Source organism: Accipiter gentilis, chromosome 5 (assembly GCF_929443795.1).
Source record: "Accipiter gentilis chromosome 5, bAccGen1.1, whole genome shotgun sequence".
Taxonomy (NCBI): domain Eukaryota; kingdom Metazoa; phylum Chordata; class Aves; order Accipitriformes; family Accipitridae; genus Astur; species Astur gentilis.
This window is the reverse complement of record NC_064884.1, coordinates 43,274,931-43,299,958: the sequence shown is the minus strand read 5'-3', so window position 1 is coordinate 43,299,958 and position 25,028 is coordinate 43,274,931. Positions and strand designations below refer to the sequence as shown.

Genomic DNA, 25,028 nt, shown 5'->3' with positions numbered 1-25,028 from the left:
CCAAATACAGACAACAAATCAGATAGCCAAGATTAACTATTCTAGTCTTGTTCTCCAATAAACTGGATACGGTGCCGAGAACCTCTCCCACCGCCCGATCCAGCAGCGGGCTGACAATCCCCACCCCGACTTCACAAACTCCAGCCGTACAGGGGACAGTGCGGTGGGACTCGCCGTGGCCGGTCTCCAACACACTTCCAAGCACGTTCTCTAACCTTGTGCGAGCAGAAACTCCACTGTGCCCAGATGTCCCTCAGACGCAGCCATCATCAGCGGCGTCCGCCCCTGCTTGTCTGCCATGTTTACATCAGCACCGTGCGTGAGCAGAAGATCTACAATCTGCAACACACAAAGTGAGAACACACGTTATATGTAGAGACCCAGGTGGGAACACACATCGTATGGAGAGATCCAGCTGGGAAGAAACCAGAGCCAAGAAAGAGCAAAGCGGTGGCCATGTCCTGAAACCTCACCCCCCCCCCAAAATTTGGCACCCTCTGGGATTCTGCTGCAGAAGCAACTGAGATGTAAGGACAGGAAAAATGACCTTTTAAGTCAAGAGCATCCCATTTGCTTCCCAAATGGTGAGATAACGCAGTACTTAAGCAAAATCTGTCTGTAGCCAGCAAGAGCTTTGGGGATTTGAAGCATCAATGTCACTTTTTCTCACTCGGATCATTCCCCACAAGAGTTGGGATTTGTCTTCTCCACCCATATTTCAGCAAGATGGAAGGGACAGCCTGACCCTACGTTTCAGGCCAATCCCGGTGGCGTGAAGAACCCGCTCACCTGCCAGTGGCCCTGTCTCACGGCGCTGAAGAGCGGAACGACCCCGCGGCGGTTGGGCTGTGCCACCGCGGCACCCTGCTCCAGGAGGAGCCGGCAGACCTCCAGCTTCCCACGCCCGGCCGCTGCCGTCAGAGCTGGAGGAGAGAGAAAAGCAGTGAAGGGAAAGAGCCACGCTCTCCGCGGAGTTTTTTTCCTGTCCAGACATAGGTCCTTCTGCTGGATACCGAAGCCATGGTGCCTGAAGTGCCAAACATAGCTCATGACAGGCAAAATGGACAAAGAAAATTAGTTGGATCAGTACTGTTCTAGCTCTTATTTGTCCTTTAGTTTATTTCAAAGGTCAACTCTTCCATGAACAGATCTCGTAACATTATGGAAAGAGGCTGACTGGGACAATCAGCTTTTATTATTTTCCGCAAGTCGCAGTGAAACAGGATGAGAACCATAAGCATAACATAATCTATAGGACTGTGTGACTCAGGTTCAAGGTGTTGCTGCAAGGAAACGTAGAGCCTTGTGACATGAAACCTTCCCCATTTCCCGCTGTGCCTCCTGTAGGTTTTCCTACTGCAAAAGCCACAGGCTGCAAGACTGAGTGTGTCTTAGTACGGGCACAATGTCCAGTGAAAATACAGATCTTTAGGTATATGCTGTCTTGACAAGACCTTCTGCAATCTGTCCTTGCCTCGTTCCACCATGACTACAAGAGAGCAAGTGAGGGATCAGGCTGAAGGCACTGACAGATCACTGCTAGTCACTGGATGCCCGTCAGATTTGTGGCTTTTCTCTGTCTGAACAAGCACAGAGCAGCATTATTCAGATGGGGGACTTTTATTTTTAATATCCCACTTTACCCTGTAAATCTTTGAAACCAGGGAAACAACTGGAAGGCAAAAATGGTATGAATACTTTCACCGGTTCTCCAAGAAAAATGCCAATTCTGGGCTTTGTTTCTGGTCAGGACTGATCCTACCAGCAAGGGTCTTTGTGCAAAACCAAAATTATCTCTCATTTCCAGTATTACAGATGCTCACAATATTACAGGTGGGTAGAAGTAACACCTGACAGCTCTTTCCCTGACAAAATGTGCTCTGTTAACTCAGAAAGTATGGTTGGGTTAGAAAAGACACATTCAATCTGAAAATAGTTCCAAGTGCAGGACCTGCCTTTGACTCGTCTTTGGTATTAATTTTAGACTTTTCGGTTCCTCCCTCCTCTCCTTAACTTTCTGTGCACTTCAGCACAGCTCCTCTGGCTCGATGCTCTGCTGCTTCTAGTAGGAGTTGGAGCAGAAGGTGGGAGTCTATTTCTAACTGACGTAGCTTGTTTTTTCTTTGAAGTACATTTCTGTGGGATGGCTGATTACGAGGTGTTGATGGGTTTCCAACTGCAACACTGTTAATGTTGGGGGATTTAATTAATTCTCTATTCTGTTCCACATTATGGTTGAGTTTTCTTCTCTTGGGGTTGAGAGACACCAAGAGTTAAAAGAAAAATCATGCCGCTGCCATAAGCAGAACATACTGCAAAATCTATAATCAGATCCATGTGGGTTTTAAACGTAAGCTACAAATATAGAAGGAGGACTGTGTGTAATGTGCACGGCAGAGGGATCGGTATGCAGGGCTTTTGGGTTCTATTTCTAAACCTGCCTGTACTTGAAATGCTGCAGGTTAATTTGAGGTATTTCATGTCAAAATGACTTATGTTTGCAACAATGAAAATACTGTAAATCACCTACAAGTGTTTGGTGCTCACCATGAAACGTTCTTTGGAAAAGACTTTACTGAAACAGGACAATTTGATCCATGGCCATACCTTTCTCCACTCTGCCTCGCAATCCTCTCTACCTGGATTGACATGTCTTTTTTGCTACTCTGTTCCTCAGGGCCAAAGCAACTGGGGTGGGTACGTAGCTCCAGCCTGTCCTTTGCAGCTCCAACTCAAGGGAAGCTCAAAAGCTTCTGCGCTCCTGAGAAGTCAGACCTTGCTGCTTCAGGAAGGTTCCACACTGATGACGTGGATTTACTGCCTGCTGCTGAGAGAAACCTATCCAAACTCATTTTGTATAATGCACAGATACCTAGGCATCTATCCTCAGAAATGGAGAAACCCTCCGAGGGGCGAAAGCAGCTCGGTCCAGCTGGACCCTCGGAGACCAACTCACTAAGGTACACCCAGACTTCATCAGTGCCTCTGCTTTGCACAGAAGGTGGGACTAGAAAACCCCTGGGGTCCCTCCACCTGCAACGAGCTGGACACTCTGCTGCTGCTCTGAATACAGGTGCCTCCCTCCTCTAGCTCCAAGCCTTCTCATCAAAGCGGCTTTTGACATCCAGAAGCTCCAGCTCCACTGCTGGTCACCTCAAGCCCAGAGCACTGTCCTGTGGCTGGCGTCCAACTGTCCAAGCCCAAAACCTCCATTAAACTACTTCAGGAAAAATTCTAGAAGTACGTGCTTATTTAAGCCTTTTAGCACCCTTTAGATGGACTTATCAACCTGTTTCTGATATCACCCATGTGCCTTACGACAGCCATTAGTCTCCAAAAAACCCACAACAGAAGGTAAGGCTGTGCCTGTGTGTTGAAAGGAGACTGGAAAATCCAAGGAAAGGTGATGAGAGGAAATGAGGGGAATGGAAATGGTTTTGTTTGAAGTTTTACTATCTGCCAGAGAGCTCCCATGGCCCAGCATGAACAAGGCAAGTCCACCAAGCCCAGCCAAGGAGCAGCGACCAGGATCCCGGGCTGGAAAACAGGCATGTTCCATTTTGCAGCTCTTCCATTAGGTCGTAGTGCCAGGAGAACAACTCACCATACAATAACAAAGTCTTGGCATAAACGCCATAAAACAGTTCTCAAAACCTGGCTCAAACAAAACCTGAGACAAGTTTCAGGTGTGGACGTGCCCCTCTCTGTCAGCAAGCAACGTCTGACAAGCCACAGTCTCCATCACCAGGGATCTGCAAGGGCACATTCTGTCTCTCCTGTTGTGCAGAGCATGTGTGTTTTCTTAGAAAAAAAGCAACTTTATCTGGAGAAGGAATCATTAAATTGCTCCTATACCGCACGTGTATCTGTTTCACAGCCTGGCAGCAAGACAAATGCAGTTTGATGGAGTTGTTCTTTGCACCTCCAACTTTGATGGAGTTATTACAAGTGACTCAGATACTTTTGTGCTGGGTTTTGATATTAGTCTCGTCCCAGGGGGAAATATTCCATCTGGAGTTGGCTATACTGTGCTGTCAGCAATTCCTAAACTTATGAGGTAACTTGGCACTGCCATTTGGATGATATCAGGCTGATAGCACTAAGCCAGGCAGTCAGCTCTGCTCTGCGGAAGATTAGATGCACAAGCAACAAGTATCAAAAAACAGACGAGACATGATTCAGATTTTTAGAGCAGATTGCTATTTTTAGGTGGAAACCAGCATTTTTCCTCAAATTTATCTAAACTTGCTATTTACTTTTGGGAAAATAATAATAAAACAATGTGAAAGGGAGTCTTGAGATCTATATAAACTTGTCCTGCCTGTGACAGGACAAAAGACTGCTGAATTTGGCAGTTGGCTCGTTTTTGCTCATTTTCCCATCTTACCTACCACCAATTTTAATGGGATACATGGGTATTCCTTTGAGATGGCTCCTCCAGTTGTGTGCGATTTGCAGATCACAATTCCACATTCCCAACTATCCCAGTTGCTCAGAAACCCCTCTCAGACAAACTCCCAGATGTCTGTGTGAGTCCAGCTTTTGGCACTGCTGCGGGGGGAGAGGTATGGGAAAGGGGACAACAGAGATGGAAAAGACTTCTGCTGAAGAGTCCTCGAGGCAACGGGCAGGCTGGGAACGGCAGAGCCGCCCAGGACACAAGGCAAAAGGAAAGAAAAGAGCTGGGCTTTGTCAGGGAGAAGACTGCGGTGCTCAGCGTTCAGACTGGAGAGCGTGGCTGAGCAGGAGGGAGCAGGACAGTGTGACCTGTGAAGGCAGAGCTCCAGGGATGGGCAGGGTTAGACACCAGTTCGGAGAACACCTATGGCCTTATACCGGGCTTTGCCAGATTCATCCAGACAACCCAGGACTATCTTTAAGTCAAGGAGCATATCTGTAGTATCTGATGCCATCCATGAGGTTACATTGCAGGGAGACATCTTAGTGGCTTTTGATCAACCTCTGAAGGCATCTGGATCACCATCCTATTTACAAGTTAGCCCTGAAGACCCGAACACCAGAGAACTTTTTGGATGAGCTGTCTCTGGCCCAATCACCACTGTGAACTGTGAGCTCGCTGACAGCAAAGCTGTTGTCCTATTACCAATGCTGTCACCTCATTTGACTAATTCCATATCCAATTTTTTTTTTCTCCCGTGACACCCTAGGGGCACTTTTAAATGGCTTATTTGTATATGTTGCCCTTATTTCTGCTAATAATGACACAGCGCCCTTTCTGCTCAGTTATGTCCCTGTGGGTGCAGGAGCTGACTCCTTCCCTAATGGCCCACGAGTGGCCCAGAGCAGCCCGGCCACCCATCAGGCTCCCTGCCAGGACAACTCATCCCTCCATCCTTGTCCTTTAAAGCTCAGGGGCAATACCTTCTGATAGACTCCATTCAACGCAAGGCTCTAATCAGCCTACATTTTCAAATGTACAGCGTACGAATCAGCTCAAAACGTAACCCAGCTTTTTCCTGCCCCCTCTGCTTTTAACCAGAAACAACCTGACCAAAGACCAAGCCACACGCCAGCCACTGTCTGTACCCTTGGATCGTGTCAGTTTTAAACAAAGCTGACAGAATCAAAATCAGTGCTCCGTTACCCAGACACGAACATTACTTTGGTGTATTAACTTGACAGGAACATTACCAGTGATGCAAGTAGATTAGCGAGTTGAGTACAAAAGAGTAGATAATATTTATAAGGTCATTGGAGTTAAAAGCTAACAACTCCTAGTTTGAATATCTCAAGAAATGGAGATGATAGCGCACTTCATATCTGTGGAGTGGAAGGGGTGAATGGCTGTTTTTGTTTTGGTAGAAGTTAGGGAAGCGGGGCTTATGTATTATACTCATCAATACAAAAATATAGTACTGCACAAAAGGATATTTGTTTAATTACCAGGTGCTAAACAATGAGAAACTTTCAGAAAATCAATGGATAATTTAAGAGTCATGGTGCTGCAGCATGTAATGGGGAAGGGAAGAGAGAAACAGGGAGGTGCTTTGGATAAATATGCCCAATATCGAGAGAGGAAGAGCAGAATTTTGTGTCCATCTCACATAATGTGAGATGTTTCAGAGAAATTAGTAGCCTGGTTGTCAGAGACGCTGCACGCCTGCATGCTCCTGAAAAGTGCCAGGAGCTGCAGAAGCTCAGGATTTTCAAACCCCAAACTTCTCTGTTTTACTTAAGCTGAGTGGAAGCTCCACTCTGGCACCTGTAAATCACCTGAGATCAAATCAGAGGAACTGATCCTTTTCCCTTCATCAAAACAATGCCAGGGATCGGAGATGCGTCAGGTGATGGGGAGCCCATAAACACGCACACAAACATGCAAGAAGAAGCTACAGCATCTACAGAAATCACCTGTCTCTCCCCAAAGGCTGTCAAAGCTGTTGATTTGTGCTCGCTCCACCTCTTCTTCATCTTTTTCTGGAAGATCGAGCAGGTAGGAGACAATCTAAAACAAAATGACATGTCAGCTCACGAACTTGCATGCGTTATATATAAACTGCTGACATCTTAACACGACCTGCTCTGAATACACAGAGGAAAAGGAACAGTCTCTGCCTGGCACACTAAGCTCAAGTAAATATTCTTCCAGAGATGAATCACTGAACCTGCTGCCCTGCACAAACAAAAAACCACCCCAAGTGTCTTGATACGACCGCCCATGATGAGCTTTTGTAGCAGCAGTTCCTTATCACTGTGTCTGGCCCGCTAGAGATGACCTGGCGTGTGCAGTGGATGCACCTTCGTCTGCAGCTACAGCCGCCGTAACCAGCGAGGAAACACTGGTGTGTCCATCTGTATTGACTCGCACCTGGTGGGGTGCAGTAGCGTGATCATCCCCTTTTACTGCTGGGGAAACTGAGTCACAGACAAGTGATGTGACAGTGCAGTTACAATCATTAGCCTCTTCATTATCTTAAGCTCCAGCCAAGGTGAAGTTACTTCGAGAATCTGTTAGCTCCTTTCTAGCAAATACTGGTTTTAAGCAGACTGTTCAAAAGATTTCTACTGTTTCCCTTCCAGCTGTGGATGCGTGAAACCCCAGAGAAGAAAATTAACTTCTTTAAAGGGTAAATTAAAGGATTTAATTGACTGAGAACTGGCAGAAAATTTCAGTGTTTGGATCACACGATGTGAGAAAACAAGAGGCTAAGAAGAAAATGGAGATTTTACTTCAGTGACCGAAGGACAAAAACATTTTTCTCCTTCTAGGAGAAACAATTATCTGCTGGGGTCTAGGCTATAACCAGCATTTTCTGAGTCCCTGGAAGAAGCCGTGCCTCCTCCGCTGCCTGTGGGCACAGACTGAGAGAGGCACCAGCGCAGGGAGCAGGGACTGCGGTGACGAGTGCCGTTTTCCCGTGTCCTGCCAGTGATGCTCTAGTGCTAAATGGGACAGTGGGAATGACAGCGGCACGGGAACCAGAAACCCAGGAGAGTGCCTGTGTGGAAGATGCTGTTGAAGTGATGCCCATGGTACTTGTAGACGCCTTGTGTGTATGTCGCTGCCTCGATGGGAGAGTGTGAGCTTGGTGTAACAAACCCCCGAGCGTTCGGCTGACCTCCCAGCTGGGTGCTGTTAGTGGACCTTGTGTTGCGTGACTAAAGCGTAAAGCTAAGTCTGGTATGGTTACACTAGGGTATAATCACAGCAAGGACTCCAGTGTGGCTCCACCCGTGACTAAGATCACTTTATAAACATGGTAAATATTTGTTTTATCACCAAAGTTGGAGAAAAACAGCACAGGGAGTATATCATCAGCTTGCAGCTCCTGTGACTGCAAGCACCTCAAAACAGGGACTTGGTGTATTTTCTGTAAGCAGCCATGTACCTTTCATAGTACAACAGAAATATGAAACAATTCCAAACCTCTTTTCTATACATTATAAAGGTGATCAGTATTTAAATGGGAATTTCCCCCCAGATAAAAGTTCTGTGCCCTGTTACAAATTATGTCCTCGGCGTGCAGATCTTTAGGGTTTTGAAGTCACATCTGCTTCTAATCGGTTCAACTCACAGTCACTTAGCTAATAAGAAATTTCCCAGCTTTCTTTAATTAGCTCCTCTGATCTGAGCACATTGCCTATGTTTTCATGGATTATGCTTAACAAAAGCAATTTCAAAACTCCAGTAAATGAGTGGAGCTCAATTTAGCAAAGAAATCAACCAATGCAAAAATCCTCAAAGACTGCTTCTTGGTAGGAAAACATACATCATTTTCCACATCACAAATCTTTATCAGTATGATAGGAGGAAGCTCTTTGGCTCTTCTCTCCACCAACACACGGTCCAAAGCTACGTGGTCTCGCGCTTCCCTAACACCACCGGAGGAACGGTGTAAGCAACTCGCTGTTTATCCACACTTGCTTAAAGGTTTATTCCAACAACTTAAAGGCTTGTAACGCTTCCTCTCCTGGACGCCTGCCCAGACCACAGGGATTGCTAAGGGATCTGTGAACCCCACTGCCTGGGAAGGGGAGGAAGAGTAGGACAGAGGTACTGACTCCTCCTCCAAGACCCTCGTTGTTCCATGTTTTGGTTAGGAAACATAGTCAACCCTTGGTTTCCCGCCCCGTAGAGGCAGTGATGTGCTGGTTGGTAGGTCTTACCTCGGTGTAACCCATGCTGGCTGCAGCGATCAGTGCCTGCTGGATGGCGTGGCTCTTCTTAAACACTCCCTGCTGCTGCCCAGCCATGGTCCAGTCGCATTGGATCAAGAACTTCACCACCTCCAAGTGTCCTCTGAGAGCAGCATGAACCAGAGCGCACTGACCGTTTTTGTCCAAATGATCCACCTTGAAAAGAAATGACAAAATACAGTTAAGCCAAATCACGGGCAAAATGTCTTCGTTTCTTCAGAGTTTCCAGCCCCGGTTTCAAAATAATGCCACATGTGCAATATGTGCACTTTTCTGGTAAACTATCCCTTCCACGACCAAGAAACAACCATTCCCAAAGCAACTGTCCCAGGCTTAGGCATCCTCTTGGCCACAAATGTTTGCTTTGGGTAAGTTTCCATTATTTTTAGCTTTCTTCAGACTCAAAGGCTACAAAAGCATTTTTCCCTTTGTGTCCCAAAGTCCAGCAATGGTGTTTTCTTTCGGATTGAAATCATACACACTGCTATCATCTCCTTTATCCAAATCCACAAGAGGAAAACCATCTTGTTTTCCAGATAGAATTTCTTTCAAGAGACACAGAAGTGCCTCAGCCTACAGTCAAACGCACAACGAGAGGCCAGTGCAGGCAGAAGTCAAGAGGAAACAGAGATCGCTCTTGGCAGCCCTGCAGGAACTTATTTGGTTGGCTTTTCAGGACAGGGCATGGTTTTCACTCGATGCCTGAATGCATCAGCTGGGATTTCTAGGTCCTATCCCAATACCAGTAACTTGGAGAAAACAGGACAGGCAGATCAGCTACCGTCTAACTGGTTAACCCCTTCAGTGCTCTGCCACATATTATTTCTCATTTCTCGTATTGTAAGAAATAATTATTATAGTAATATATTCTAGTAATATTGATTATAGATACAGAATACTTATGAGAAATATTTATCATATTATAATGCATTAATATTAATATTTCTCATTTCTCAACGTTGGCAGCAAACAGTGTTGCAGTTTTCTATGACAGAATCAAACATCTCAGCCTTCAAACTAAACGCAGCTGGTTTGGGGGTATTTCCTCAATACAGTCAGGGATACTCAAGGAAACCTGTGAGTGGCAGGAGTTTTGCATTGCACTACATAGCCCAAATGTTCCTCTTCTCAGAGACAGAATGTGGTTTCTTACCAAGAAGTGACAGGGAGTCACCCAACTCTCTCAAAATATCCCAACAAAAGCACAAATCTTTTTTTCCTTCATACTGTCCTCACATTATTACAGCCGACACGGCAAAATCTAAATGGGTACCTCAGTCATCCCAACTTTCATACCAAAACTATACAAACCCATATTTTGCTTTTTGAACTGAAGCTAAACATATAGAGAAACCACAAATTGTTTCCAGAGGCTCCACTTCAAAAATCAGCATAATTTTCTTCTTCACCAAAATATTTAAACTTGACTCATTACATACAAGTAAAACTCCAAACACTCACCACAAAGCTAAACAAAGGGTATTTTTCTAGGACAAGTCTGATAGAAGTTTTTGGAAAATGTGTCTCAAGGAGATATTTAAAGAATGCTCCATGCTGCAAAAGCAACGTTGCCATTTTAACCTCGCGAGGTTCAAGGACTTCTCCAGAACGTCCTTCAGCAGGCCATCGGTGCAGTGGGATTAGGCAGTTCCTACCTCAGACTGAACTCCAGAATACTAATTACAGACTCTCAGGAGTTACTTAGGTTCGGTGTCAACACAAGATTTTCAAAGCCACTGCATTTTAGCAGAAAAGCCAACCCTCCACAGCAGCATCCTGGCTTCATCTGCTGGAGGACATTCTTTAGCAAGCAATACGTAACCTACCTGCAAGTTGCGCCCTGCCTTGCATAAACACGGAATAGTTTAAATCGGCTTTTAGAGGAATGAGGTCGCTTTACCTTGGCCCGTTTCTTGCACAACAGCACAACGATACTTAGAAATCCCGCAGCAGCCGCGTAGCCAAGGGGGGTGAGGCCACTTTCCGAAGCGGCATCTACATTGGCCCCAAACTCCAGGAGCAAAGCCACCATCTCCGTGTAACCCAGGTGAGATTGGACACACAAAATGGGGGCGTTGTTCAGAACTTCGGTCCGATAATTCACGTTTGCACCTCCTAAAATCAGCAACCGACTGACCTGCACAGGAAAAGAAGAGGTCCTGTTAGGTGAGTCTTATGGAGAGGCTTTAGTTTATTTTCAGAGCAACAAAAGAATTTATACCAGGTCCCTCTGCACGCTTCCAAGCAAATAGTGAAGGACATAAAATGCCCCATAAAAACACTTGCCAAATATATGGTCCCATTTTAGGCATTTTTGCCTCTATGGGAAAGAGCTGGAGCAAACATCCATCCAGGTGAAGGACAATCTGCAATCTGTATCACTGTCTGAAATCCTTTCTGCTGTAGAGATAAGTCACTTAAGCTAACACATTCATCCTTACCCAAGCAAATGGGCATGAAGTGCCTGAACTGGCATGTGAGCATGTTTGGCGTCACCTCCCAGTTAGTGCCTGTCTAAGCCAGAGCCCTTTATGGGGCTGTCAAATTTCAACACCAGTTGTCGCATCCCACATCTTTGGGGAGGAAAAATGCAAGCGAACCATTTGGCGCGGGTGCAAATTCACTATTCACTCTCTCTGCAATTAAAAGGAGATCCCTGGTCAATGTAGAAGAGTTGGGGGATCATCCCGGCTGGTAACAAAACCCCAACTGAACTGACGGCGTCTCCCCAGCTCAAGATGAACGCCCCGCAAGCTGCTCAGCACTGCCTGGGTAGGACCAGTGCCACGGGCAGCAGCTCCAGCCGACGCTCTACGAACGGTACCGCGCATCGCTGGGAGCTTCTCGTGCGAGCTCTGAACCACCCCAGCTCTCCTCCTGGTCCAGTACCTTTATGTTTGGGGTGTAGAGATTTCTCAGAGATGCCAAAGCCATCGAAAGACCTTCGGTACTGTAGGAGATCCAAAGCCCTTGCAGGATGGAGGAAGATACCCCAACTTTTTTACTCAGCCCCTAAAAAAAGAAAAGGTGACTTAGATCCAAGCTTCCAAATATGCTCAGTTACACTGGGCAGATCATCCTGGGTCTTTGGACTTCAAAGTGTTGCAAGACACTAATAGCTATACACAAGATAACATGAAAATTTGCCACATCCGAGGAGTGAATTATGAAGCCTGTAGGAAATAACTTGCAAAGATACTGTAGCCATCTCCAAGGTTTAGGAAAGGCAGGATTAAACTGTGAGGAACTGGAATCCATTCAACACCCTCAGAAAATGTCATGGTAAGGAGCACAACTTCTTTTTTAATGAAGTAATTAATTTTGGCAGAACTGATTAACAAAGTTTCCTTATTATTCACACTGTTAAACTAGATGACAATATCTGCTCACAAGAAGATAAATTAAGGAGGTCTCAACCACAGCCTAGAACAGTATTCCCATATCTCATCCCAGACTGTCTCCAACCTTTCCGGCTGGCGTCCTGATCAGGCTATACACAATATATAGAAGGTCTGACATCTTTTTCCAGCAACACTAATTGGCAGAGCACAGAACTGTTAATCAAGTTTCCCCCCCTCGTACTGAAGGAGCAACAACTGCTCTGTAGCCAACACGTGGGAGCAAATGGCTGGATCGAAGAGAGAGGAATGGGTTTGCAACTCCAGCACCAAGCGTTGCTGTGTGTTGTGCTCCGTTGCGTGATGTGGGTATGCCGTATATGTTGCTGTTCTGCTATCGATTTACCATTAAAAGTCTGCTGTTTCCATGGAAACCGTACAGACATCTTTAATTCTGTTTTGATATGCAAACCCTGAGTTCTACTTCCTCGCATGCCGTGTGGTCATTTCTATCTGTGCAAAGCAGCGGGATCACATTTCAGTTTGTAAGTTTTTTGTATGACAGACTGACACGGACGGTGTAGGGTGGTGGGAAGAAAACCAGCAGCAAAAAGTGGAATTCATTTCCTCTAAAGGAAGATGTGCAGGAATCATCAACCGAGCCTGCTGCTGGACTCAGCTGCAGACCTCTAATACCTACGTGTGAAAGAGATTCTGAAGCATCGCACCAGCCATCAACAGATTTGTCACTTGAAACGGTTTTACCATAAAAAGAAGCAACAGATTAGACAAGCTCTTATAAATAACAACTCCATGCGCTTGTTTCCTTCAAAATTCAGGGAGCTAAATAGAGAAAAATATTTGCTTGTGTTAAGAGGCAGAAAAGAGCTGAGGAATTTTGGCCACCATTAAACGTTGCTTTTGAAATGACACAATACAGGACATTAGAGGTCAATATTAAATTTCAGTGAACTCAGTACTGTCTAATTGGACAAACAGAAAACAATTTTATAATCAATGCTTGAAATAATTTAAAAATAGTTATAATACTATCAAACCCATAAATAAGCTGTTTGAGTCTCCATCAGGACCAAGGGAAAGAGTATGTATTTTCAGAATAGCCATCTGAAGATAATCACATATGCTATAAAAATCTTAACTGCTGTATTAGAACATACATACTTAGATATCAGTGCAAGACATAAAAGATGACATTTATCCTTTAAAGAAAAAAAAAAAAAATCGAACACCATTATCATTCAGTTGCTGAAACAAAACCGCACTATTTCTCATTTTACAGATCGTATCTTCCTTTTTGGTTTCCCTTTTCTACCCAGAACTGTAGAGCAGGTTGAATCCTTCAGCAAAACCAAATCCCAATTTGATACAACATCAAACCAAAATACCATCAGTGTTTTCCACTTCGCTAGGACCATCTGACCCAGGACCAAGGCATGGCCTGACCATGCACATTTCACTTGAGTACCTCTGCCAACCCCACACAACCCCAGTTCTCAAACAGGGTTGCCTTTTTTGTCCTGCAGTCTTGTATGCAGCTGTCAGCATCCTTAATTTCTAACTCATCGCTTCCTCTGCTATTTGGCCATTGGCACCTTCAGCACAAGTTCTTTATAAGGCTGTTTTTCAAGGAATATCAGACACCTTTACATACCTGTAGCTGTCAAAGCGAGTGTTTCTGCCTGTAATTGTCATTACATTCTCAATCTGGGGATGAGGAACACCCTTTTCTGGATTACTGACGTTTTAGCTAACTAATTTAAGATGAAACTAAAGACTTCTCTTTGGTTGATTTGCAAAACACACATCACCCCGGAGTTTGGGTCTTCTTGTATCATTACTGCACATTTTTCTTCTTGCCCTTTCATTCCATGCCAGGCTTTCCAAGCTGGGTTTCCATATGCTCCTGTTAAGACTGGTAATTACTTTAAGATACTAAAATATTTGTACTTTTTTTTTTTTTCCCCAAACTGTTTGAGGACGTTTGTGTTTAAAAAGAGAAAACCAGCCGATCTCAGCCATCAAGTGAAGAAGAGAGTGTGAAAACTTCTTACCACCCGTGCGTCAGGTCATCACCTTGTACCTGTGCATCACTTATCCAAGTGTCCCGTCATCACCTTGCACAAGGTACCAGTGGATTTGAACTGCTAGGAATTGGGGAAGGACAAGTAAGTTTTCTGCACCGTTTAATCAAAGTCTGTCTGTATACTCAGCTCTCAGTACTCCCTGGCTGGATAAAATGCTTTAGCCCTGATCTAATCCTCTCCTGGCTTCATGATGGGTAAATAAAATAGAATTACAAAGGCATCAGGCCTCCATAAATACCTTCAAAATTAGGATCTTTGTGTCTGCGGAAAGCTGCTGCTATAACATGATAACTTCAGGAAAAACACACTGAATTGATGACCTGACATGCTCCCTACTTGGCAGAAAATCCATGCCATACTGGTAACTGCTTCAGCAAAAGATCAGACAGAATGAAAAGCTTGAATGGAAAAAAATGCTTGTTCAGAAACAAATACAGTCAGCAACAACAGGAAAAGGAGCCTGTGTACGTACTCTTGGAAATATTTTCTTTAAAGAATGCTTGAGATCTTAAATACGGTCTGCAATATTCCAGCTCAATGCCTCCTTCAAAAACTCATGCAGCTATTGTTTCACTCAGTAAACACTCACAAATCCTCAGTAAACACTTGTTTAAAAAAAGGAATAAAAATAAACCTATTCAAGGAAAAGCGAAAGACTAAGTTTTACAGTGTTTCTAATCCAGCTAATCCAAACCCTTTCAAAACTTCATAGTACTTCTAAATAACATACTGTTATGCTTATCTGTCACCGAGACATACTATTCTTGCTGCAGTGTTGCAAAACCAAGGATTTTGCCGAGTGATTAGAAACAGAAGGCTATACTGACATTTTTCATATGCTAATTGGCATTTTCTACTATTGTAAATATTGCTCAATTAAATCTGGAATCTACAGGCAACTTGTCCACTTAACGAAAACTGTCATTTGTTTAGAGCCTGAAACCCTGTTATTTGTTTCTACTGTGGAAGTGTGAAACGAAGAAGATCTGGAACCAGATTTAGATGTAAATGGCAGCTGAATAGTAAACTCACGGCAGAATTTGGCCTTGAGAACATAACTCAAAATTTGAAAATTATACACTGATCGGGTAATGCACCAATCTGGGGTTCTTCCCTTTGGCTCCAGCCATCACTTTCCCAAATAAGCAGACTTTGCTGCTATACCTGATGGTGAATTCAGCACAGGGAACTCAATAAATACAACAGGACTGACACAAGACACCAACTACCTATTTGCTCTAGAAATACAGGAGTGCAGAAGTTCTTAAGTCTATAAAATCATATATAGACCAGATGAAAGTACAGCCTCATTTTTACCATTGTTAAGCACCCACATATCCTAATAGTTTTAAGAAATTCTGTATTTTCTGTGACCTTACGAACCCAGCCTCTCATTTCCATCTTCTGGTATACGGGCCACCAGGCACAAGAGCGATACTTAGTTTATGGGTTATACTGATGCTCACATCCAAGTTTGCCTTTCAATAACCCAGGCCTTAAATGTCTGTGTGAAGAGCAAAAAGGACCGACCATCAGATTTTAATGACGATCTAACTTTCCCTTTTAGAACCTAAATTTTGGGTTGGATTCTTCAAAACCACTCCTTTTAAAAGATTTATTTTTTCTAGATGTTGTTACAGGAACTCATCTTACAAGGGAAGAAACCTCTTACGGTAGAAGAGTAATTTTAGGGAAGGAGGCTATCTCCTGAATTTACAGTCTGAAGGACGGTTTAATTTCAAGGATTTCTTATATACCACTGCCAATTTTCTAAAGCTCACTTCTACACGTTTCAGCAGCCTGAAGCAATCACACTTCTTACAGCAACCCTAAACCAAGAAGAGACTGAATGCTGCCAGTGTTGGCAGATTTTACACAGTGGGGATGAGGTTGGCGTAAGTCTTCATTTTAATTTTTGTTACCTTAAAAATATGTGCTTTGAGAATGTGATGTCCCAGTTCAATAGTTTGCTGTCGATTTAGTTTTCCTTCTTGACGGGAAAACCAGAAGGCAAGTAATGTGTGGCCACTCCTAAAATCAGAAGAAAGAGTATGTTAGGATTTGCTTGTTACACCAACAAAACAACTTTTGACAATTTTTGCTCCTGCTAAGCCTTCAACCTCGTCCAGCTTTGGGAAACAGACCTGGACTAATTCTCACTTGTAAACCACTAATTGCATCCTTTATTATTGGTGATCACTGATAGCTCAAAAAACCCCAAAAACTGGAGGACAGCAAGAATAAAACAATGTATTTTCTATGAGCAGATGTAAATTTGGAAACACCAGAGGGACAATTTCGTGAAAGCTGAAGTGCTACTTTTATAGTCATTTTGCAGAAGAGAACCGTACTTTGAAAGCATGCCCCCAATCCTGAAGTCATTAGAAAATGACATATTTACAATACCCACACGTTGGGGGGGGTGGGGAGGGGAAGTCCTTTAAATGACAACTACATTCCCCATTCTGTGACATGTCCTGCAAAGTGAAGCAACTTTATTTCCTTGTAAAACTCCTTCTAAACACATTCTCCAGCTTTTCCAGTAATGGTGATGCTTCTGGCAATGACCTACCAGGTTGACAACCAAAGCAAATTAACTGAGCTACACACAGAGCCCTGTTTAAGGCAAAACATAATAAAAGAGCCAGTAACTTTCTTCGCGAACAGTGATTTTTACTGACATTTTTAAACGTACAAACTTCCAGCTTATAACACCAAAGGTTCAACGTGGCCGAGTCTTCTCAAAGACGCGAGAAGCCGATTCTCCGCAAACGCACAAAACATGCGAGGCGCAAAACGGTGAAGTATGGCAAACCGGTTCTGGATGAGATCGGCAAACACCTGCCCCACTGGGCACGCGTGGACGCAACAGTAGGGGACCCAGCAGGCAGGGGAGGAGGCCACCGAGGCTCCATGCTTGGACCTCAGCGGTCCGGGGACTTGCAGTCGTCTTGGTTTTGCCAACAAATTAATATTTTTCTTTAAGCCCCTAGGTACTCCCAAGGGAGTCCTTTTTACCCGCTTTGTGTCTGGAACTAAATAAAAATGTGACTACACATAAAAGCAATCAAACCTCTTTCAGCCAAAGAAAATAAAATATGATATCAACTGTGGCTTTCAAAGGGCTTCTAAGGACAGGGAATGTTGTTAGCTCATCGCTACTTGGTAAAGCAGAAAAGCGCTTCAGCGTGGCCGAACAGCAAGTAAATAGTACAGAAGTTTTCATGACGGTGGGGATTTACCAGCGCATCTCCATCCAGGAATAACGATTATCCCCGTCTCAAAATAAACTCGGAATAAAAGTGAAAGGCTTGTAATGCCACGGCCAGGTGTTTGGCAAGGTCTCCCCCGTGCCCTGCCAATGAACCTCCTTTTGGACCGATAATACGCGGATGCATTTGAGTGGAGCCTGATGACGCTTTGCCAGACCTCGTGGTACTGGTAGGATGTGGAGATGTGCCCGCTGGAGGAGCGGGATGGAAAACAAAATGTCTTTTTCTTACGAGGCAGGACTTGATTCCCAGGTCTTGACAGGTGAAAGAGCACCGCTTCCCATTTACATGTAATAAACTAAACTCTTTCACTGGTGAGTAATTCTGTTGCACCTCTCTCCAAACTGCAATTAAATTTATAGAAGCACCATCAACTCAAATAATAAAACTGTTGTCTGAAATCGTTTTATTGACTGATAGTACCCTTCGCTCTTAGGGTAACTTGAGCTTAAAAAGACACTGAAGAAAACCTCTTTTTTTGCATGCTTTGCCTGTCAAGCTCCTCTCCACACCCTGGCCTGGCACATGGCGAGATGCCCACATGGGGATCCCACAGCTCCACGCTTCCCATCACTGGAGAAGGAGAAACTCCTCCAGATGGTGACTCTGCCCTCAAGATGTAGCTTAGATGCCTCAGCTGAGTGCTTAAAATTAGGCAGGATGCCTTTGTGCACAGGGCAGCGCCCCTGATTTCCACGCATCCGTGCTGTGAGAATTCTCCATACAGCACCAACAGAAGGGACAAAATGTAAAAAGCTGGGAAAACAGAAGGGCCCTGGAAATGGTTGTAGCACCTCAAGTTATCTACAGCTTGTTGCCTTGCCTTCCTTTCGCTCTTCCCCTCTTTGCTCCCCATCTTTGGAGCGGGAGGAGAACACCAGGTCACAGCCTTTTAAAGGAGACAGACAAATGCATTTGCTCATTATACTGATTAACCTCCAGGAATGCCCGTGGAAAGGAGAAACAGATCAGAAGGAAACAAGTGACTATGAAACACGGCTTGAGTGTTGCTAGATACAGCTGCAAGTCAAGGAGCGCAGCAATTGCTAGATTTTATCCGTCCCCGTTCAGCCAGATTATGAAAACCTATAATCACCCTAATACACTCAATGCATCTCAATAGCTCATCAGATTCACAATGCTGCGCTTACTGTTTGGAGAAGAGCCAATGCATTTACCTCCACTAAAAGGCTGGTGGTGCAAGTTCATTCAGAGCCATCGGCTCATTTCCCTTCTGGGGACAGTCATCAGGCCGGCGATCACGAACCGCGGCTTTCTGCTCCAGATCCGAGCGTGGCTGCACAAAGGGACCCCGCCGCCACCCCTCTCGACCTCTATTTTTCACATCACAGAAGAGGAAATAATACCAGTTGTTTGCTTGTTGAAGGAAAACTCTTCGAAAATGTCTGGGAAGGCTCTGAATGGGGCTGTAACTATATTAATCCTAAGCATGAATTGAAGATCCAGAAACTTCTAACGTGCCTTTTCTTCGCAGCGAGAGATGAAGTGCAGCTCCCGACTGACACACGAGCCCAGTTCCTAAATTGCTTTTCAGCTGCAGCCGGTAGCGTATTTACCTAAATTTAATTATATGCATGACTTTGGCTGTTATGAATAAGGCATGTATGAACTCTTCCAGAATAAAGTACAGTATTCATGAGTAATACATTACCTCTGCAATGCTTCCCAGACCTTGGCTTTGGGCTTGTTGATAAATACTTGCAGTCACTTGTTCTGTCAACGTTAATTGCGTGCTAAACCAGACTCCAACAGCACAGGCTTCTTTACTTTTTTCTCTTTTCTTTTTTTTTTTCTTTAATACAGCAGAGGATGGCAGTAATGATTTCTACATCAAGGAGCTCAGTGAAATGATTTGCTTTGAATTTCACCACTGCAGAGTTTATCATGAGAGATTTTTCTATTTTTAATGTAAGATTTCTTTTTGTGAAAAATTAGCAGCGCTGCCAGCCTAGCTCCGGCAGCCTTTGTCGGCTCTTGCAGGCTGCCTGTGTCGGCTCCTGTAACGGCCAGGGGTGCCTGCGTGGATGTGCACATACATGTATATAAAGACATAAAGATGAGTCTTCGTCCTTCCAAGCCCCTGCATAGCACGAACCGGTGCACACATATAGCAGCTATAAGGAAGGCTAATGTAAGCAAAGGCTATAGATGGGCACAAAAGGGGAGATGCTGGATTCAGCAGAGCGGTCCCTACACATCTGCTCCCTTACACACCCGAAGTTGAGGCACATATAGCTCTGGGGACACAGCAAGGCAACGCAAGGTGTTGGGGAGTTGGTACCTCAAGCACATCCCTCCTCATGCCCCCGTCCCTCCTGCCACAGATGGCAGGGGACAAGGCGACACTAATAAAACACCAGCGTGACCAAAGAGCTGTGATGGAGCATAGGGAAACACGAAAGAAAATACTGAAAGCTCCCGATCTGTGCTTCATCTATACTACCCTATCCCTCAGGCAAAGTAAAAGAGATTTAGAAGGGTGTAAAATTATGCTAGAGTTAAGGTATTGCACCACTGGAGTAAAGGACAGGCAAAAAATTAAGTGCGAATCGGTCCCGTTTACATCTGAACCTACCAAACTCCAAACTCCCTGACTGACACCCACATCTCCCTTCTTCCAGCTAATCCCATGAAACCATTCCAAAATCCAGAGATTTGACACTGTCCCCAGTGAATCTGGTCTTCCAAGAGACGTGTATTCATATTTTATTCAGCTCTGCAGAGTTCCATTTTATAACTTCGGCACAGAGAATAACGTCTGTTCTGATAAAGCCTGGAGCCTCCTTTGCTTTCAGAAGGATGTCTGTCCAGACTGCAGAAAGGCCAAGCTCAGCTCAAGTAAGCTCCTCTTGCAAGATCGTTTAATCACCAAAATTGATTTATTGATTTTTGGAACATAGTTTCCCTCTGATGTTATAATTGCGAATTAACTTGGAAGGAATTAACATTATACAGGAAAATTCAAACAAAACAGGGAATGCTCTTAAGCATGCGATATTCTTTCCTACAGAATTAAACACTGGTTTAATTTGCTGAGCTAACTGGGACAGTCAAGTTCAAAGGCAAGAGAAATCTTTCCATCCCTCGGGTCAGATCTCACTGCAGCAAGACAAGCTATGGACTATCTGATCAAAACCCATCGCCCTGCCTAGAAGTAACTGAGGACACAGCAGCGCCGTGCTACCAGTTCTAGCTGCTTTAGGAAACTGCAGAGACACTTCCCAGTGAGTGGGACAAGAAACCTACGGCAGCATCGTTGCTGCTTGCTTTCTCCACCCAGCAGTTGTCTTGTTTGCACTGACCCACTCACACTGTAATCACGACTGTTCATTACACAGAGGAACACCTAATGGCCTCAACCACAAACTAGAAATCCATCATTCTGGGTAAGAAACATGAGATGTCCAGGCTAAAAGGAGCTATACATGATTATCTAAGCTTACTTTTTTATAGTAGAGATCATAAGGCTCAATCTATACATCGACAGACGCATGGGTTAGACTGGCACACCAAGTCCGGTCCAGATAAGGCTCAACCCCTGCGTCGATAGGTGCACGAGCCGTACACTTGCATACCAAGCCCAGCACCCCGGTTTCACTGCAGCAGGTCTCTTAGAAAGACATCTGATCATAATTTAGTGTTTCAACCACGATGTTATTGCCACCAAGCAGAAGTGCTAGACTGACTATTTCTGGTTTACAGGAGACAAAGCATTGCACAAAAAATCCATACCCAGTCATCATCCTAACTCTTAGTGCTTTGTTACCATTCTCCACAGCCTTGCGTAATCTATGCGGTAAAAGCAGCAAAACTGCGATTTCTGTAAAGGAGAGCTGAAGAATCACACAAACCACTCACTGAGCATTTGAAAAGCAGAAATGGAATCACTTAACGGCATCTGGCTTATCCTTAACACCAATTTTAATTTAAGTAACAGCATCTTGGTGATAGAGGACTTTAAAGTTTCTGACATCTCGTAAAATCAATAGGCTCACTGGATGTTTCTGCCTTGCCAGGGCGTGACTGAACACCAGTAAAACCAATACCATCCGCACAGCTACAATCCTGTTCACATCTAGAGGGACGTGAACGAGCCTCAAGAGCTCAGGAGCCTCAAGAAACCCAAGCTCCAAATGCAGCCAGCGTTGCCTTGCCCCACGTCCTCGAGGCAGGCAGGCAGGGGAGGCTGATCGCGCGTGCGTGAGACGCAGCCAGGAGAGGAACAAACAGTAGTTAACAAGATCTGCAGCACTAAGAGATGCTTTCGAGCATTCGTGCTTAATGACTCCTAATTTTGAATGAGCTGGAAAGCTCCTTACCCCTCTGACATGGTATTAACAGCATCCACAGCTGTATCATTCAGGTAGAAAGTTTATTCAAGTAACTTTCAGAGATGTAATAGCAATGACCTCACTGATGCAGCTCAGCTATAACAGACTATGCTGCAGACCTGCTCGCAATACCGGTTTCATTTTTATTTCTCAAGGCTTTCTATTAAAGATTCCATAGGTACTAACCGTGCTGCACCCATAGTTTATCAAGGATGGGGAGTGCATGCCTCGGATTATGGTACATCCTTGGCTATCATAGAGAATGAGTTTGTCTGTAGTTTATCCGGGATAACGGAGCTGCATCCGTGTCAGGAGCTGATCCTGGAGAACCTCTACCCTACATGAAACAACGGCAGTCAGGCGTTGGGAACTGCCAAGAGAAGAAGCAAAGAGGAAAAGCAGACAACTCTGATGGCACCCTTCAGATTTAAGGTAACAAAAGATACTTACAATGATTTAAAAATACAGAACAAAAAAGGAAGGATAAAGTGCAGAAAAAAGCATTTCCAACTGCTTACAGGCCCTGACTTAATGAGATTTAAAAAAAACAGATCCAGGGAGTAAAGATGCAATTCCCTTGTCTCTGTTCAGTTCACAAGGCTTTTCAGAAAATCTGCTGGTTGCCAGGAACAGATTACTTTATATTCAGAGAAAAGCGGTGCTGTCCAAGAGCAGTGTGAAAAAACTGCTGGCATATTTAATAAATATGTTGGATGGGTAAAATGAATAACATCATCTTTCAGTAAGCTCTCCAGTGACTACACAGTCAACATACAGGGAAGATCTCAAAAGACCAACGGTGATACACTTTCTGTTCTCATTCGACTTGACGCAATTTAAAATATATGGGGTTACAGAAGAATGGGGAGTGTGATTTGGAAGTGCAGGAGTAAATGACCATGTGAGAAGCAAGATGGAACAAAGTCAGGGCCGCTCTCTCCTGAACTGTTGGAAGATAGCTTTGCTCCATAAGTGGGTCTTAAGATTTGAGGAATGAAATAACAGGAAGAAATTAAGCAACATTCCTTTCTTCAGTCAGCATTGGTATTGCCTCTGATGAACGCCACTTCTTTCTTCTCAGTGGCTCAGTGCCACAGAATGGATTATTGCGTGAGTATTTTCTTCCATTTAGATGTGAAAATGATACAGGATACAGAAGTTTACAGTCCAGAAGAAAAGAAAAAGAAAAGATTTTATGAGGACAGTAACTCAAGACACTAAATATATTCAAAAACCCCTCTGCATCCAAATGCTTAGGTTGCATGTCTAATGAGCCAGTTAAAACAAGCTGCTCTACTGATGTCCTTTATGATGGTAACTATCACATCTGCTCTCCATCTCATCTGTCATGATTTATAATCTGTCTCCCATTTCTCCTCTTCTCTTCCAACTGACACTGCAGCTGCAGCCCTGTCCAAATTTCAGAGGAAAAACCTGCAGCTAAGCCACTTCACTGCTTCGCTAGACACAGAGCCAGTGCATGAAGGAGCTCAAGTTTCCTTCTCTTCTGCGTGCACCTTGTCCTGAACCCTGTCACACACAAACACTGGCTTCTGATGCTCAGAGCAGTCCCCGTTAAGCTGCCCAACTTGCTACCACAGGTTTTAATAATTTATTTTTTAGCTCTGTATTTCTGCATGAGATTAGTTAACATCTAGAGATGTTGGTGATGTGGATACCTGCATAAAGTAAGTTTCCTACCTTAATTTTGTTGAGCTATTGCCCATTCTTTTTACATTTCAAAACGTACTAGGTTACCAGTCATGGAATCAGAAAACTTTATTCTTGAAGTCACATGGGAAGCCTGAACGTTGTATTCTCAGAGTCAGCACTTCGTCAGGTCTCTACCGCTTGGTGAACAGATTGCGTTTGCCCCTCCGCTTAACTGGAGGACATTATGATGGATTCATCTTTGTGATTCAAAAATATGGCACTCGCTGTGCTCTGCTTGAGGAGTAAAATAAAAGTGCAAGAAACATTGTACTGTCATTCTTATGCTATGGGTATAGATGAAGCCCTACCCCAAATCACAGGTAAGCCACCACTTCTACCATGCTCCACACTTCTGCCAAAATTAGAGCAGTGGAAATGATCTTAAAACACCAGACCCCGTGGTGATTTGGTAATTAATTATACTAACTCAGCACAGGCCTTGCCCAAGTGCAGATGACCAGACAGCAGGCTGGGCAAGGAAAAAAATTGACCTCGTGTATTTCGGTGGCCTGTGGCATCCAGCCCACAGCTGGAGATGGCAAACCAACAAATTACAACACATCCCTCCTGGTTCTGTTGACACACCAAGTGCTGGCATGTACCTGTATCTGGGGGCACTCAGAAAAGCCCAGTGTGAGCTACAATACGTGCAGAGCTAAAAGACTGGCACTCTGGAGCCATGAAAAACACATTAAGAGAGGTAATTCCAATGGTAAAGCAATGCTAAATAATAATGGAAGCAGCAGCACTCAGCTCCCTGCTGCACCTTGAGAGCTGGGGCTGCTGCTGACTGCCGACCGCTTGTGAAAATCTGATTATTTCATCTCCATCCTCACAAGGTGCTAGCGGGCACTGCATTATTCTTAATTTTCTACAGAAGTATATAAAGGATTCAGATAAATCCTACACCCATTATTTTGCCTCACCTTGAATTCAAATAGTGCCTTGAATTCAAATAGCACCTTTGCTTTGCTGAGTAAAATCCATCCCACATGAATGCAGAGAAAACACTTAAGACATAGCCTGAGTTTTGGTGAACACTCGATCATTTCAGCTAACAATAAAGCAGAGTGTATTTTAAGAGCTTTTCAGAATCTTATAATATAAAAGAGGAAGAAAGTCAACTAATCCATGCACCGTAATGACAAAGTGAGCTATGTATGGAGGAGCTAACTGTGGATAATTTTCAAGAAGCTTATGCATAATGTAAGGACCCATCCTCCATTTGAAGCTGTTTGTTGTATCCCTGAATTTTCATAAATATAACTTCCACTGACTTCTTTTCCTCCAAACTTTCTAGATTAATTATCTTTTGACTGAAGATTGTTATTTGTCAGATTAAGCATTCCATCAAAATGAAAAAAACCCACCTCATTTTTTTCTAATGTATAAGCTCTATCATTTTGCTGGGTAATATATAAAAACATTAATTTTGTGTAGGAAAATTCTCCACTTGCAGCATGCCTCCCAAGAGAAAAAGGAAAATGCAAAATACCTACACTGTATTGTATTAAAAGACAGCTCCGCTAGAAACCATGGCAACTCGGCGTGTTGGATTAGAGACACATACTTCTGTTTGAATCGCTGCTG

At 44.1% G+C, this 25,028-nt stretch overlaps 1 protein-coding gene across 12 annotated transcripts in view; it reads right to left on the bottom strand.

Annotated features, from left to right (window-relative positions):
* Positions 1-25,028, bottom strand: part of TANC2 (tetratricopeptide repeat, ankyrin repeat and coiled-coil containing 2) — a 271,466-nt gene that overhangs the window by 18,790 nt on the left and 227,648 nt on the right. For all 12 annotated transcript variants that reach the window (XM_049800633.1, XM_049800635.1, XM_049800637.1 and 9 more), the window contains 7 exons: positions 16,024-16,132; positions 11,548-11,670; positions 10,559-10,795; positions 8,629-8,814; positions 6,373-6,466; positions 790-923; positions 216-339 (listed from right to left, as the gene is read on the bottom strand). In XM_049800633.1, the coding sequence (XP_049656590.1) occupies positions 216-339; positions 790-923; positions 6,373-6,466; positions 8,629-8,814; positions 10,559-10,795; positions 11,548-11,670; positions 16,024-16,132 (1,007 nt within the window). The remainder of the gene's footprint in view (positions 1-215; positions 340-789; positions 924-6,372; positions 6,467-8,628; positions 8,815-10,558; positions 10,796-11,547; positions 11,671-16,023; positions 16,133-25,028) is intronic.